The 17676-nt window shown below is 35.8% G+C and overlaps 1 protein-coding gene across 1 annotated transcript; it reads right to left on the bottom strand.

The window, feature by feature from the left end:
• Positions 1 to 425: 425 nt before the first annotated feature.
• Positions 426 to 17532, bottom strand: SPATA1 (spermatogenesis associated 1). Its single transcript, XM_074908173.1, has 13 exons — positions 17497 to 17532; positions 16494 to 16600; positions 12914 to 13031; positions 10750 to 10803; positions 10334 to 10655; positions 9971 to 10219; positions 8180 to 8306; positions 7969 to 8029; positions 6895 to 7012; positions 5949 to 6074; positions 3950 to 4119; positions 2119 to 2217; positions 426 to 1293 (listed from the first exon to the last, which is right to left on the bottom strand). Exons 1-13 carry the CDS (start codon positions 17530 to 17532, stop codon positions 1189 to 1191), a joined length of 1692 nt encoding a protein of 563 aa, XP_074764274.1. The 3' UTR covers positions 426 to 1188.
• Between the last annotated feature and the right edge of the window lie 144 nt (positions 17533 to 17676).

Here is a 17676-nt window from a genome sequence, read left to right as displayed (position 1 = left end):
GATACTTTTAAAATTTAGGTTCAGATTTTCTAGTAGCTAGTTGCCTGCTCTTGTATCTTGTTTAAGACACAATTCTGAAATACAGGATGTAGGATTGAATCCTGAATTGAGCAAACGTGGTTGTAGTTTTAATAATTAGTTTAAGACTTTAGCACTAAAATATTTGTTAAATCTTATCTTTAAGAAATTAAATTGGATAATGGGTGGTTTGATTCAAGACATTCAGAAGTTAGTCCTTTTGAGAGTTGTGTAATTTTCTTATTGTAGTACAGACTTCCCATGTGTTTCACTTCCAGTAATAAATACAGCCTTGTCAGCTTTTTAGCTGACATTAATTCCTAGCATGTTATTGTTATGCTTAATGTAATAACATCTGATACCACAAACAGGAGAGCTAGAAAAAAAAAACAATATCAAGAAGTTTCTGATTACTCTTTCAGGGAATTGTTATCTAAGCACATGCATGAGCTTGAACTTAAAGAAAAATAGACTGTACAATAGTTTAAGTAGGACTAGGATCATCACTGCAGCTTGTCCAAGACAAAGCTCGCTTCTTCCATTAACTACAGAAGAACGTTAACATCCATGTGGCTTTCCTATTATAAGAGGGAACAAAACCACCTAGATATGAAATAAAGTGAGGTTATCTGAGATTTTGTTCATACTTCATAATATGGTAATAATACATTGGTGATATATAGATAGGCATAATTATAATGACTAAAATATACTTCAGTAAATAGCTAAATAAAGGATTACTGTTACTGTAGTTCTACAGAAAATTCATTTTAATGATTATCCAAAAATTTAATGTGTTTGCCTGAAAATAAGAACAGGAGGTTAGAGATGACAGGTTTATTTGTTAATGAAAGAACATCAGCATACCAATGTGATGTTACACAGTTCACTAAGTTGCACTTTTAAAAGAAGTTAGCTTTGTTTTAGACATGGTATTAGGTTAAACTGTATGGTTAAGTAGCTGAATAATCTTACAGTAAGAGTGCGATTTAAAAAGAAGTGAGCTGCAGTACCTCAGTAGCCTGGTATACAAATTCCACGTTTATATAGTTGATGTCTTTTTACAAGATAACTTCGAGAATGTACAAACAAATGCTCTGAAATTCTGAGCTTCTGTATACGTTACAGAGCTTCTGTAGACTTTACAGATGTTAACATCATGTCATCCTCTTAAACTCCTGATTTTCTGGACTGGAGAATTAAAGCTGAATGAATCTTCTTCTGTGTCAGTTCTGCTCTCAGTGCTCGTAAGTCAGAGGTTGCCTGCTTTCTCATCTGCAGAAGAAACAGTAATTTAAGGAATTGCAAATTAAGGAAATTTCTGGAGTTGACATATATATGGGTTTATATAACTAAGACTGAATTTTATACAGGATGGCTGAATACAGGATACTTTCTTCATCTTTAAAATTTTACATGTCTAATTAGATAGCCTATTTTAGTACTACTTTATTCTGTACTTTGCCTTGGTGTTTTTAAGAGACAACTGTGAAGTTCATTGTTTTTTTCACTCCTTGTTATACAGTGGAGGAGGCCTAATGAGTACATCCACCCTAGAATATCCAGTAAACAGGGGCATGGGCAATCTCCATGATGTAGAGGACTTGTATTTCAAGCATTCAGAGCTGAAAAGCTATCCAGTGTGAAGGCCTGTACGATCACCCTCCTTCCAAAGGCAGCCACAGGCAGCACTGGTACAGAATAAAGCAGATGAAGAGGCATCTGCCTGGAGAGCATTCTCTTTTTTTTCCTCTTTATACTATTACTTTTTTCTTAGCTGTGGTCCACTACTGATCAGTGCCTCACCAAGTATGTTCCTTCAGTTACCTTTTGAGAGAAAGGGGAATTCTATGCAAGAGATTGTGAAGCTTAGCTTACTGTGTACCTTGAAAATCTAAGTTGCTTGAATGCCATACATTCAAAATCATCTAATAACCTGGTGTTCTGGAGTAATTTGGCTCAAGTGATAAACTTTAACAACAGCTAACACCATAAAACAAGAACTGTTTAGCAAATATTTATATCATCTAATGTTTGGGAAGATCTAAGTTTTTAATTACATAGCAACATTTCAACTATTTTATTTAAAAGGTAGAGTACCTTAATTTCTATTACAAGTTTCATTTTTGTATCATCCAGCTTCCTCCTCAGTTGATCGAGTTCATGTTGCACTGTAGCAATCCGGATGACTATGTAATTCTATATGAAACAACGACAAAACTTTTAAGTACAGCATTAGTGCATCTCTTCATTCATAGGGTTTTACTTCACCACTCAAGAACAATCCTCTAAACTCTTTCCAACTCCCCCACTTTCTTGCCATTCTTAATGTGTGCTGGGCTGTCTCTGGTCTGTAAGCAGTCTGCTCCCCAAGAGAGGGCAGCTCCTTTCTGCTGCCAACCCTTCAGCAGAGTGTAGAGGTTCTTCTACTCCCTATTGCTTTGGGAAATAAGATCCAGATCAGATCTCTTTAGCAACAACACACTGTTTTACAGTTATCTTTTATGGCTACTCCCCATTTATAAGAAAAAAGTATACTTCATTTTTTTCTTTCATAGGCTTAGCATCACTTTGTCACAGTACATTTATTGATGACATTGCTACACTCATGTGTTGTTTGGTGCAGATAAACTCCTGGCTATACAGCACGTCGTTTCAGCAGAAGCTGTGGGTGGGCCTATCTTTGAATTAACCTGTAAAACTAAAATTCATGTTTTCAAAATGTAGGTTCTGATACTCAGCTTGTGCAAGTCAGCCGTGGTCCCTTGAAGTCAGTAATGCTGAGGGGTGGGGGTGTATATGGTAATCCCTTGATGTTCCAAGCCTTTAAAAATGCTATTAAAGTGCCAACTGAGACAAATGATGCGATAAAGTTGCCTATACAAAGAGTTACTAAGTGGTATCTGTAGCCTCTCGTCTCTGACCTCCTGTTGTAGGCTTCTCCCCACTCAGGGGTGTAGCTGCCTGCTTACAAAGGTTCAAGTCCCAGCTCTTAACACCACACAGCTGTGTAACCCTGGCTCAGACCACTGAGAAAGCATGAAAGCTACACCATCATGCCAGAAAAAGCCAGGCAGGGCCGTCAGACTAGTTGGGGGCTACTGAGGAATCACCACATCGCTGGGTTGAGTCACCAGTGAGGACAAAGTTGGTGGAAGAGGGGAGACCTAAAAAAACCCTGATATCCCCCTCTAAAAGCAGCAATTACATATCTGAACAAAGCTAGTAATATAATATAACATCAACTCTATTAATGTTTTTATATTGTAGATATTTATATTAAGATAGCTAAGATAATACACATTTGCATAGAACATACACTCTTTGATTGTACATACACTCTCCCACCTTTCAGATATAAGAAAGGGACGTTTATTTTTCCTAGCCTAGCTTCACATTTGCCAGCAGACTTGCTTCCATTAATGCATTTAGAAAATTAGCAGATAAAACTATTGGGAACGGTGTCCCCCTCTTTTTTTAATTCCTCTCTGAACTTCCCATGATTTGACACCAACAACATAACACAAGACTCACAGCTGCACAATAGTTAAGGTGCAACCACTCCAAAAGCCTCAGATGCATTTCTTGTCCCCCAGACTAGAATTCATTACCTCTGTACATGAGATCTGGGATTATGAGAACAATATAGAAGTGAACAATTCATTGATCACACTGAACAAAAGGGGATTTTGTTATGAGAAGGTATTGCACAAACACAAAGCAGAAAGAATCAAATGCTCAGACTCAAGCACTTCTTCAGTCTTTTTGAGCAGAGTGGGCTGAAGGAATTCTACACCTCAGATCACTGAGGGATATTTGGCCGTTAAAACTAGTTTACAAGTCATTGGTTGGTGATGAATTTGTTATTTTAATTTATATTTTATACAAAAAAGCGCAGGCTGTGTAAAAAGAGAGATTAAGTAACACAAACCTTGGAGTTTTTCATATTGTTTGGTTGTTTTCGGCTGCCTCTGGCTTCCAATTGCAAGAGTAATTTCTGGTGGTAAAGCTCTAAATCTTGTTGCAGTTTGTTTAAAGCATCCTCCAGTGAAACAGTATCTTTCTTAGTTTCAAAGTACTTCTTTTTCCATTCCTCACGAACTACACAGGAAAACAGTAATACTGTTTGGTCTTGTTCACCTTATCATAAGGTCTGTTGAAGATGGTAATGACCAGCTGATTTCACAAGACTCAGCTGGACAATGCACACATTAAAACATGGCAGTAGGTTAAACCACAACAAAAACTACATTCACTATAAATGCAACTGGATTTTCACACAATGCCCTGCAACAAAAGGCTCTATCTGTCCACCGAGATGTAACACAAGGTCCAAAACCAAATTTCATTCTGCCTGGCTGTTCAGCAGGTTTCAGCTGCACATTAACTGCTCCAGACCTGTGAAGACTGGTATACCCATCATAGTCTGAAGTCCACAGCTTTACTGTAGGAGAATATTTAGCGCTGTAGATTTATGCAAAATTTAAGATCTGCAGGGCCAGAGATTTTGAACAGCTTCGTTTTATACAGAAGTCCCATAATTATGGGAAACAGTTATTTACCTTTACACTTAACTATAATTCCTCTTATGTTGCTAATGTGCTGTCAGTGGCTGGCACATAAATCCCACCATATCTGGTGCAGCGGTTGTATGGACACATTAAGTCCACTAGCCTGCAAAGTGCCTTAAATTATTTCTTTTTTCAGGGTGTATTTTAGGAAATCAAGACAACTGCTTCTCAGACACTTTTCAAAAAGAACCCAGCTGTTGGAGGACTTTACGGTATGTAACCTATGGTATGTAACTGAGAGTGGCTGTCACCATGGCAATCTTAGGAGGATATTAGATATAGACTGGATCACTTTTCCTACAGAATATGCTCTTCCCTTCATATCTTGTGAAGAAAGATGTTTGCAAATGCACTTACGAAACTCTACAGGTCTGATAAAAATCATTCAAGAGGTGGAAACACTTCTTTAAGAACCTGCAGAAGCTGTTTGAATCCCTGTGAAATAACCTTTATTTTACCTAATTGGACAACATAATTTAAGACAATGCAGGAGCCATTTAGGGCTTAGCTCAGCTGTGTAAATTAGCTTGCCTTGCACCTCCATGCTGCTATTCACTGCTTTGAGTACCCAAGTTGTTTTGGATTTTTTTTAAATATAACTTCACCATGCTGCAGAGTGCAGCATAGCCATGCACTTCAAGAATAACTGGAAGAATTGTCTCATCTTCTCCTTTCAACAAAGCTACAAATAAGAGTTGATACTCTTAGATTTGGCTGTATTTAAGTACAAAGAGAATGCTCTCAGAACATCAAAGTGATTAAACCTCATCTCTGTATAACTGGAATGTGACTTAGAGAGGATAATTTAAATATAAACTTGAAAATAGTTTCACAAAGAAAATTTGGGTGGGATTTCAATGACATTTTACCTTGTTAAAAGAATAAAGTTTGTCAAGCTTGTCATGACAGGTTTGTGACTTCCATGCCATAAGCTAAATACCATTAGACAGGAAGAACAGAAAGTATTATACTGGCAATTTAACTAGAAGCCCTATCAACATAGTAAAAACCTGTGTAAGCACTAGCTAAAGGCAATGTTTAGAGTATGTCAGCTGCCCTGGGCCTCAAAGAGTGAAGCAGCCTGCAGGAGCTCTCTGGGCACTGTATGTACATGGGACACAACTTGAATGGTTTATAAAAGCCATGATATTTTTAGATTTACAAGACTGCCACAGAAAGTGGAAGGAAACATTGCAGTCTTGAATCTTTCCAGCATGCTGTTACACAAATGAGCTTTCTCAGAGCTACAGGTTAAAAAATTGCTCTCTCTGTAATTAAGCTTACTGACAGGGAGACAAACATTTTCACATTGTTTTCAGTGTCATTTCTCAGTCATTTCAAATTAAATCAAAAGTGTACCGTGGTATCTCCTCAGTTTATTTTGTTCCAGTAGCCCTTTAGCTTTTCTGATCAGTTCTTCTCTAGTTTTTTCCATGTGCCTTCTGTCTTTCTTCATTTGTTGCAATTGTTCTACCAACTTGTTTTCTAAAGATATTACAATTATATTTAGCAAGTATCTGGATACTGTAAGTAGGAGGGATCAATCAAGATTTTTGCAATGTACCCATCATAAATCATGCCAAAAGCTCTGTCAGAACACACAGTAGAAATTGTTTTATTTTAATAATCTCTAAGTTTTTGAAATTGCTGGTGCATTAAAAAAACGTGAGAAAGCCAGCACGCATCCAGGCATTCACACAGACACTGAGACAAGTAAACACCCTTTTATATACATAGATAATGTATCACTAAAAGTATATATTAAAGATACACTGCATACGTTGAAAACTCTTGCTACGTGAAGCTAAAAAAATCTCCAGAAGACAATTTCCTGCTCAAAATACTTTGTAACATAAACCGTAGCAAAATCTTGCCTTAAATTCCTGCTGGTCATAGGCAGAATACTATCTCAGAGTTTCACTAGTCTGCAACAATAGGCCAATCACTAATCTTCTCACTATCCTCCTCCTCCTCCACCACAACAGAGGATGCTCAGCAATACTATTAGTGGTTTTCTTTGCTACATTCTCACAGTATGTCACCCAATCTATCTCCCTCCTTTTCTCCTTCTATCCTGAAGTCCACAAGCTGAGATGTCTAGCACTGGGAACCTGCCATGCTCTATGAACAGCCCCTGCAATTATAAATGCCTGGAATTTTCCAACCACAAATTGAAATGTGTAACAATACTGTTAATGAATGTATGTAGAAATTCTTTCATAAAGTAGGTATTTGTGTCTTCCTTAACTATTCAATCTTGACTAAATGTTCATTTCCCTGCAGTTTCTTGGAATCATATACTCACTTGCTGCCTGAATTGTAGGAACTTGAGCTGGATTTACAGCAAGTGCCTGAAAAGGTGGACTAGGAGGTGAAATACATTCTTTCAACAAAGTAAGATGATTTTGCTTGTTTTCATCTGCCTACGGAGTAAAAAGACACAACTATAAGTGCATAACTCATAATCCTGAATAGTTATATTATACATAAACCCTGAAAGTGGCCTGAGTGAATGGGAGGGCTGATTTTCAATTCTGTTACCAGTACAAATGGTCACTAAATTACAGACAGCTGGGCCTCTGCAAATAAAATCAGAACACTAAACACTTCCATGCACAGAACATGCACACAAAAACATAGACTATTGCAAATTGTTCTTGTCCACGTCCACAACGCCACAAGTTACTGACACTCCCATGCAAGAACAGGAATAACGAGGCTTAAAACTGCCATCTGGCTCATTGCTCACAAAGTCTCAACTGCCAATTTCTAAACTAAAATTTATAATAGCAGATTTTCAATTTTATTATTATTTTCATAAGACTCCACTACAATCACTTCTGCACAAGCAACAGTTAATAGTGAAAGCTATGATGCTGTATGATTGCATGTGGGTGCTGAGTCTTCCTAAATATGTTCTTATTCTGATACTGTGATTAAATCATATCTATGTTTTAAAGGATTTTACAGTTTTTAAATTAAATTTTGCTTGGCTTGAGAGAAGACAAATTTATCCCAAAGGAAAGATGGAATTATAACAATGACACTGATAAAAACAATAAAATACTACTGTCAAGAAAGTGTAAAAAAAAACTCAGCTAACATTAATAAGACTGAGATAGTTATTGTATATGTCGTTACCGTTAAATTATAACCAGAGGTATAACTTCCAATGATTTCATTGTATAGAAATATAGTTGATTTTTCATTAGCAAATCTGTTAAGTAGTAGTACAAGAATTCACTTTTCTCAATTACTCTCAAATCTATATTTGACTATTTCATATTTCTAATGAGTTACCTGTCTTACAAAATTAGACTACGTCTAGGTGGAGGATTATATTTATTTCTCAAGATTGCTAAGAATATGAAAAACACACCTGATTATCCAGTTTTTCACCAGAATCAGCTACAGACTTGGTAGTTCTGTATTGCTGTAAGCTAAAGATAAAATCAAAGAAGCAAGTGAAAATTCATGTAATGAAATGGCTTTTTTCCCCATTTTCTTTCATTTATTTTAAGTCTGTAAAATAAGTTTCTAGCTATGAACTAATATTATCCATTATTTTAGCAGAATCATTATTTACTAACCTTTGGTTTTTGCATACATATTCTGTAGTTTGGTCTTCCCTTACTTTAAGAGTTACAGCATCCTCTGTTCTGTCTCTTCTTAGTTTGGTATTTTCTTGGTCATCATTATTTTCCATGTTTGTTAGTTCTATGACAGGATAGTCATGATCAAAATATACAGATTACACTCAAAATTCAAGCTGTTTTGACTGTCAATGCCTGGACTTTCCAACCTGTATTAGAAATTCAGTGAATCAATCCAATAAATAATGTTATCTCTGGGGTTTAGAAATGCGTGAACAACAGAATAAATAAATAAATAAATGTATTTTCGTTTAGAGAATTTGTATCTAACTAATTCTGGTAAGTAGTATAAGAAACATTATCACAGATAAAGAAACCACTTAATTATTTCACCTTCCCTAAACTAATTCTGTATCTAACACCGTCTACCTTTCAGAGGCTGAAGATCCCTTACAAACTGGAGCCAGAAAAGAAAGGGAGAGCAAAACGTTTTGCGTTTAAATGTTAATGAATAAATGTTATCTGTTTTAAAATATACACAATAAACATTTCAAAAGAAAATTGCTGACAGACTTCATCTTTACTACTACAAAATCCTACATCCTTCATAATTCAAAACAAAATTATTTCAGTGTTATATATATTTGTATATTTAGCGATCTCATATTTAATATCAGTTAACATGATGATGGAAGGACAAAGCTATTTTTGGCAGATTATGACTGGAAACTGAAATTACTGAAAAGCCATCAATGAAAGTCTTTTCTAATACACTCTCCAGACACATCTCAAAGAATACAATATCCCAATTTTTGTTTTCTTACTCAAAGTGCTGGATATCCAGAAAATCATTCTAACTGACATCTATAAGGTGCCCATACCTATGAAAAAATGAATACTGCCTCATTTAATAATTACTCTTTAAAAATTTGCAATAGAATAAAGATCACCTTTTTTATGTTAAGTGTAAAATTCTACTCGAATATTAAGATTTGTCTTCCAAAGTTATTTCCTCAAAAACAATTTCTAATTTTGATACTAATTTAGCAGTAGTCATTCAAATCCAATTTAAATGTGTCAGTCATTTATTTCTTGGTAATCACTACAAATTTAGAAATATTAAGTACATTATCTAACTGTTCAGGAACTCAATGGCCCTCAATATCCCTAAGAAACCCCAATTTAAAGGAAGCAGTAGTTAACAGATCTCTTCCAAACAATATTTTCTATTTTGGCACAGAATTGTTACCTAGTTAATGTGTGCTTTCATACTATTTATTTTCACGGTAGTCTGCTCAAAGAGTTCTCTCACCTCTCAGTTTTAGGAATGACACTGTTCAATGGCATATAAATAAACATTACATGGGAGGGAGTGGAGGAAATGCTTCCTCTTCAGTAGTAATGTAGCCATGGGTAAGATGACAATGTTGAAGTGAATAAATGCTTTCCCTGATATATTGATAACAAGATTCTTTTCCTTTAAAAATTGCTGTTGAATTATGTGATCATTATCCTCTAATCTTTACAGTAGCTGCTTTTATTCATATAAATGAGACAAATGGATCAATTAAAGTGTTTCCCTGTATCAGTACACAGGGATAAAGAAGGATTAATTCAAAGTAAAACTACAGCTCTCTGAAAGATATTATAATTTTAAAAATGAGAATACTGTTCTGATAGCAATATTCTAACTCATGTTTAAACTACAGATTTCTTAAAACTTCGCTTTACTCTGCCAACTTTCTAAAATGCATGCTTTAGAAAAAAGATGACAATGAACAGTTGTACCCTTTTGATATTTAATGTGATTTGGGGGTGTGTGGTTATTCTGGCCTTGTTCATCACTCTGGTTTCCACAAAGAGTAAGAGCAGTTCCTTCGGCTTTGTCATTCCACTTAGGAGCATTATGGTGTTTTTCACCTTGGCTGAGATGATTTTGCTGAGAGGCCTCTAATACCATACCACTCTTTCCAGACTCGCAATCTGCAGGATTTGAATGACCTGGTGTGATGAGAGATCCATTTGATCCATTTTGATCTGCATAATCATTGATATTAGAAAAGAGAAATATTATTTAAATGTAAATGTTAACCAGAATATTTATTCTTCTCCTCCTTCATCACCCTCCTTCACTACATTGGTTAAACTTACCTTTTTCTCTAAACTGTATCTGCTTTTCTTGAATCCTGTTGTTATGGTCTTGTTTATGTTTTCTGTGCAAAAGTGGAACAGGTCCTTTCTCACTCCATTCCACAGGACTGTGCACTTCCTGATTTCCTAGCTGATGACTGCTGTGTATGCTTCCTAAAAATCGTTGTCTTTCTTCAGGTTTTTGCTGGGGAAGGCTGGATAATCTTGACCCATTACTAAACCTATTAGCTTCTGCATTAAAGTAATGTCTTTGTTGAGTTGATGGATAAACATCTTCAAAGTATTCCACTCCAGGTAATAAATATAATTCAGGATAAAGTGCCTAAAATATGCAGTATATTCATCAGGACAAAAGAGGAAATGTACAATGTAAAAAGTTTCTGAAAATGATACCTTAAAAATCATTCAATACATACATAGGGAGGAGCAAATGACTTCAGTTCCAGTTCTGTTTCTTGCTTTGCTTTCACCTTGGAAGATAAAGAATGAAAGTGTAACCAATAAAATATTTTTTTATCAGTAATGTTGCATATCACTTAATTTCTGTATTCTATCATCTTTACATACTACATTTTTTCATAACCAGCACTATCTTCCATAATGGCCTCATAGGGAAAAACATTATTCTGTTTTCTGACATGGTACCAAAACTCTGTGTATTTTTCAAAATCTCAATCAGACCCACAGGAGTACATGAATATACTGAAAAATTTTTTTATCCTTTGGACTTCCTCTTATGGTTCAAAAGACCTGATCCAACAGTCACAGCAGAAGAAAGTCATTGACTTTCTTTACCAAAAGTTGCTTCAAGATTAATCTGAACAGAAATGTTGAGTTTTGCATATTTTTTTTCTATTCACCTGGTACAATACTGCAAAATATTTAATGTACATAGAAAAAAAATATTCTGTTACTCTCTTACGTCTTCTTGTATTTATTGTTCATCTTGACATTCTTTGCGTGAATCTTTCAGATTTCAACAGTAGTCCTAAAAACAAAGTCTAAGATAATCAATGTGTATTTGAAAGGTGTGCTCCAACAGGGAAAAAAAAAGTAAAAAAAAAAAAAAAGTAATCTGATCTTACATTTATAAAATAACGAAATTGAACTAAACATGGGGCTAAATTCTCTTCTAAGTAATGGTCAGGCAATGCCATTGAACCGCCATGACAGACACTGGCTATAGACAAGAAAACGAAGAGCAAATGAGCATGATTTTGGTTTATTTTTCATTTAAAGACCCTTACTTGTAAGTAAGGTACAGGCCTTAGTACTGCTTACATTGCTACTGTTGTGAAACAGAAGACTAGGGGGGTGGAAAAACACTCAACAAATATTTGATCATAGAGATGTAGTTCAGTGAGGTTACCATGACCCTAAACAACAAATAAACCAGTTAGTTGGTTTATTGCTTTAAACTTTATTATAAAGTTAAACATCAAACAACAGTAAATACCCCAAATAAAATTATATATTTAATTTGTCACCACAAATCCTCACATATATCTATCAACGCCTTTAATTCTCTATTAAAGTAAAATATTTTATTAATTTCCTGACATTCTAAAGGAAGCTGGAAAATGTCTCCATTTATCTCGGAACTATCAGTGGGGAAGAAAATACACCATCTTACTTATTATCATCCGATTAAAAAGTCCTGAATTCTTTGAAGACATATGTACACTTTCAAATTTAGATTGTGTCACGGTCTTTCTCTTCATGTTTTTCCACCTAGCTTTTGCATATTACTTAGTATTTATTCTAGTCTTCCGTGTGAGTAATTTTAGTGATAACTCAACTACAAACGAAATAAAGAATGGCACAAAATTTCCAGCTTGTAATTAATTCCCAAATCTGTGAGAAACAGAAGAAATGAGAGGTGAGAAAAGTATTCTGTACTTATGTACATTATTTAAGTCTTTGTGTATTAAAAGAACAAACTTTCAGTTAGACTGATTTTCAAATGTATTTAATCTTTAGCTATGGTTTGTAGGGTATAAATATATAGAGAATCACTGTAAGGAACAGTTAGGATTCAGAGATATAGGTTTTTTGATTACATATATCTCAGGCTGTATTACTGAACTAATTAGTGGAACACAAATGTACATGCAGAATAGTTTTCATTCAAAGACTGATCTTTTAAAGGCTTTTGGGCAGGTCACAGCAGGGACCATTAGAGGAATTCTGACTTACTCAGCTTCCACTGCAAATTCTTCCACTGCCATATACCCATCCATGTACTGGTAATAAAAACCTTAGGGGGAATTTTTTAAAATGCAGTATTTTCATATTTAATCCACTGATTTATCAAAACAGCCATCTTTTCACTGGATTGCAACTAATTATTTCTGATGCTTTAAGGTATGTTTCTAATATACCTGTCCAGCTGTGCCTTTGTATTTGGGCAAGTATATGTGCTCTGACAAGAGCTTATGCTCCACCATGTTTAAAAACAAATGCTAACAGTGCTCCTAAAGTTATTTCTAATTTATGTGATATTATCTAATCTGTAAGAATTAAATCTGTGGTTTGCATTATAAAGAAGAGCACACAAAAAAAAAAAAAAAATTAACTTACCACTGCTAGTTTTTTTCCAATGCATTTTAAAAATTTGAATTTATCTGCAACTGCAACTCCACCCAGGTACTCTCCAAGCTTCTCCCGTAGCACTCTTAATGTGATGTGAGGAGACACCCTAGAATGTTGTTATTCATTAATACATCTGTAAGATCAAATAATGATGACTAGTTAGTAAGAGGGGGAAGATAATGCTATATACATGCTGGCTTGCATGGATGGAATGACTGAAACTGGGAACTATGTCCTAGAACTGAATCTAATTACATATAGACCAGAGACTCATGGTGTGGTAAAGTTAGAACATTTTATCACATTATTGTAGACTGTATTACAAGGGCTGTCATAATATTAACGAGCAATATTCATATTTTAGGAACCCCATACAAAGGGAGAATATGGAAGTCCCTGAAATTTGAAAATTCCTCCTTTGGAATGCTCTTGCTCATCTACAAATGAATAACAAAAACACTGGACACTAGTGTCATGTGTTTCCTTATAGGTGACAAAGTTTTATGGGGCTGGTCCAGGACTGTAGAACATACCCCTTCAAGCACTAAGGGCTAGAGGAGACTTGATCACTGTTCACTTTAAGTAGCAGGCACATTCCTTTGATTTTGTCTTCTCTGACACAAATTTACAGTGGGTGTGTGCATGTGTACATGCAAATGTATTTTAAATCAAAACCAAACACTGCAGTGTGAACATTTCCACCATAGTCTGAGGATGAGAGAGCTGATGCAAATATGAATTGCATCATTTAACGTACTAGTGGGAACCATGCAAATATTAAAGTAATGAGCTCAGTATAAAAACCACTATACAATAAAAAGCATCTCTGCAGAATAAAACCAAATGTGCAAGAGGCACACAAAAGCGCTGCAGCACAACATAAGCAATTCTAATGGCTCTTATGCTGCCATATAAAATAAATCAGGGAGAAAATTCAGGCTTAAGACTGTTAACCACCCATGCTGATTAAGTGTTAGCATACTAGCATGATTTTGGCCCAGCTATCACTCTTCAAGCAATGCACAGACATAGCTTGGGGGATAGCTCATGTCATCCTCAGTAAACAGTACAGACAAGAATGTGCCATCCCTTTAACTGGGACAGGTCTTCAGCATTAACCTTTCAGGGTTTGTCTGCACTTTCAAAGAGCCCTATATGCCTTCATTTCACACCCTAGGTATGTAAAAACACCCTCAGTTTCATCTCATAAACACAGTGTTTTAGTGGGCTACACTAAATAATGCTTCCCTTGCATTATTTCAGACACCCTGGACTTAGAGGACCCTTTTCAAGATCATAAATCTGCCTTGGAGCACAGGCATGCAGCAGAGGAGGCCAAAGTCTTCAGAGTGGACACATCTATGCCACAGTGTTTGGTGCTCGTTTGATTCTGTCACAGCCATTTTTTCCCCATACTTGCTGCAGATATTAGCCCTAATGTAATTTATTACAGATGTATAAAGAAATATGTGAAAGATGGATACATAATTCAATACACATCCTTCCAAGGTCTTGTGAATTATCTGTAATTCAAATATCTCTTATTCGCTATCATTTCTTCAAGTTGATGTCTCAAGAGAAGATATGCCCCTTGAACGGTTCTCTGAAACCCAATAAATGCAAGCTCTTTCAGAGGCAATTCTAACACTGCACATCTGTCACTGATAATGCCCATCCAGACCAGTGAGGAAATCTAAATATAAGGCATTTATGAACAGCAGGGAAAACATCTAAGTAACTACAATGTATCATGGAAGAAAATTATCTATATATACAGAACCTGAGATATAGGGCATAAATTCATCTGAAAATTATCTGCCAGTGCAGCTGCTAGGAACATATAATAATATGTTTCTTACTGCCACTGGCTAGCAGAAGACTAGTCACATCCAAGTCATTTGCTTCAGGGTGTTTCTTTAAAAGTAATGCAAATGAGAGTTCATTGCAGTCACCCCATCTAGAAATAACAAAAGTATGGCTTCTGTGGTGAGGAATGAGGAATAAAAGATCACAGAGGCTCAGAAATCAAGTTCATGGGAACAAGAACTCAAGGCCATAGACAATTACATACTTAACATTTTCCTCTAATTTCATGATTAATGGAAGTGGCCTGTACTTAGACCTAGGAATCGTTTGTTAAACTGACTCAGACAGTAGGAGGGTTGTTAAAGCTGACTGGACAGTGCTATCAGCAACGTCCAAACAGCATTAGTACCACCAAGGCTGTTGTTCCCTCTTCTGGATTATAAGAAGAGAAGTTTTTAATTTATTTTTTTTTTTAATTTTTAAAGACAGTGATATATTGGCCAGGTGCTTGTTATTGCTAATGTACTTCAGCATTGCACAGTACCATAGAATATTTAATTAGCAATTATTTAAGACTCATCAGCAAGCAACAAATACCCAGACAGATATAAACCCACCAAAACCAATGAGAATCCTAATTTAAGTTGGTGTCTCAGAATTGAGCTTTAGTGAAATAAATTTACACTAGAGAACAGAGGGCAGTGACAGATGCCCATTCACATGAAAGGATTTGAAGTTACCACTCCAGCTGTGTATTTTGCACCTCTGCTGGAGACTAGAACAGCAAACAAAATAGATATATGCACTTACTTCCTCTGGTTTTGAGCATCCTTCCAATAAAACAAGATGAGAGACTAAATACACTGTGCCCTACATGCTCATACCTGACTGCTGTCAATCTTTTCAGCTACACAGTATATTGTCTTAAGTGGATACTACAAGCCTAAATTCAAATTAGTTAAAACTGTTCTCTGCAGTTTAAGCTAAATTGACAGGTTTTGCACAGGAGCAGGCAAGGTACATGTAAAAGCTCCATTTCAATACACACCTTTATATTATTTGATTTTTCCACAACTTCTTACCACACTAAATACACAAATTTTATGTATAGGAGTATAAAACATACTTTCAAAGTTATAGAAGATTAAAACTGCAACTCTCTGTGTCAGGTTTGGGCCTAGGACTGGGAACCCAGGGTATTTTTTCACTAAATCCTTTAAACAGCTACCCGAGAGCACACATAGCACATGGTGTTGTGTGCAACCTTTCAGAAATACGAGAAGAAAAGAGAAGATATGCTGGTGGTTGCAAGGGCTGTAATGCTTCTCCTTGAGAAACATGCCTTAAGCTGTTTCTTCGGACTGAGTGATCATCATATCCCTGTTCCTGGGAATTCACAGGCTATCTTCATCAAGCCACTATGTCTTGAAGGTGGCCCACTGATGAAAGGAATTCAAGATTTTGATAATCAGTCTCAAGAAGACAGAAAGAATGTAAGACTGTGATTTTCCAACATGAATTATTCTGCAGAAATTCTAGCACTGCTCTGAAAGTGTGTTTCGATGGTCTGCACCAAGGGCCACAATGGAAATAACCCTGATACAGTCCAAATAAACATGGGCACCACTTATCCTCCAGAAATTATTAGAGAACAAGTCTCTTCTGACAGATGTAACTGTGCTCCATAGACCAACAGCTGGACTAAACGACTGAAGGACAATTTGAAGGATGTACCATGTACATGGCTAAGACTATAACTCACCTTATAAATCCAGCTGAGATGAATTTGCTAGTAAGAGCTACAGGAATTGTATTCAGCTTGAAGTTCCACACTTCTTCTGGCACATAAAAAACATGGAGTTCCACCAACTAAATAAAGAACACATGATCATAACTGTAGATATATTATAACCCTCTTTCTATATGCTTTGTTTTTCTTAGGTAGACTTTCAATTTCTGGAGGCAGGAATGATTTCTTTGATGTTAGCACATGAACTAGAAGAGTGAGGCTCTATCTGACAATGATGACTAGATAGTGAGAACACCGATGAGCAGAGCAATTTGTGATGGAATGCCAGCTGACAGCATCAAAATAAGTCACACCAGAACAAGCTCAACAACAGAAATGAGAGAAAAGAGAGCCTGTGCGACTGTTGTATGTCACTGTGACAGCAACGGACAGAGCTTACTAAAACCAGTTGATACTCTGGAGAGTGTCATGGTTACAAGAATACTTCAGCTGAAATACTACCCTTGTTCATCTCATAAAAAATGCAAAGCCCTGAAAGCTTGATCCAAACAGCACTACAGCATGACCTTGCCAGCAAGAAAAAAAAAAATCAAAGTATTTCTGACAGTTGTTATTAGCTACCTTGGAAGCACAGAAATGCTCCTGGTAATGTCTACAAAAAGAGTAACTAAGCCTGCTCTAAGCAAGGTTCACTTAGATTGTGTTCAAACCTGTGGTAGTTGTGGGACTGTTAATGTCTAGGTCTTGATATTTTTAGTGAAAATCAGATGGTATTGACAAGGATGTACACTTCTCTGTAACGAGAAGCCATGCAAATAAGCTATATTAAATATTTCTGCAATTGCTGAGCTACTAAATATAAACTAGAAAAGAACACTTTCTATATATATTATGTTAAAAGCATGGGGTTTTTTTCCTACAAGGTCTCCTAGAAATGGTGCAGTGTCGCTTATTTTTTTTTATTATTATTTGTGAAACCTAGAAAATCTTTACAGAAAAGTAGAAAAACTCTCACCTGTGATGTTTGAGGTCTCATTTGACTGAAAGACATATTGGTCCCTGTACTTGATCACAACGAACTCCAGGTGGGCTTTCTAATTTTCTTTTTGATCGAAGCATTCTTTAAGAATGAGTTTCATGATAATCTGTTATGAGAGAAGTTACTCCATTAATATCCTTTATTTTCATTTACTGT

Source organism: Athene noctua, chromosome 5 (genome assembly GCF_965140245.1).
Source record: "Athene noctua chromosome 5, bAthNoc1.hap1.1, whole genome shotgun sequence".
NCBI classification, from domain to species: Eukaryota; Metazoa; Chordata; class Aves; order Strigiformes; family Strigidae; genus Athene; species Athene noctua.
This window is presented reverse-complemented; position numbering and strand designations above follow the sequence as displayed.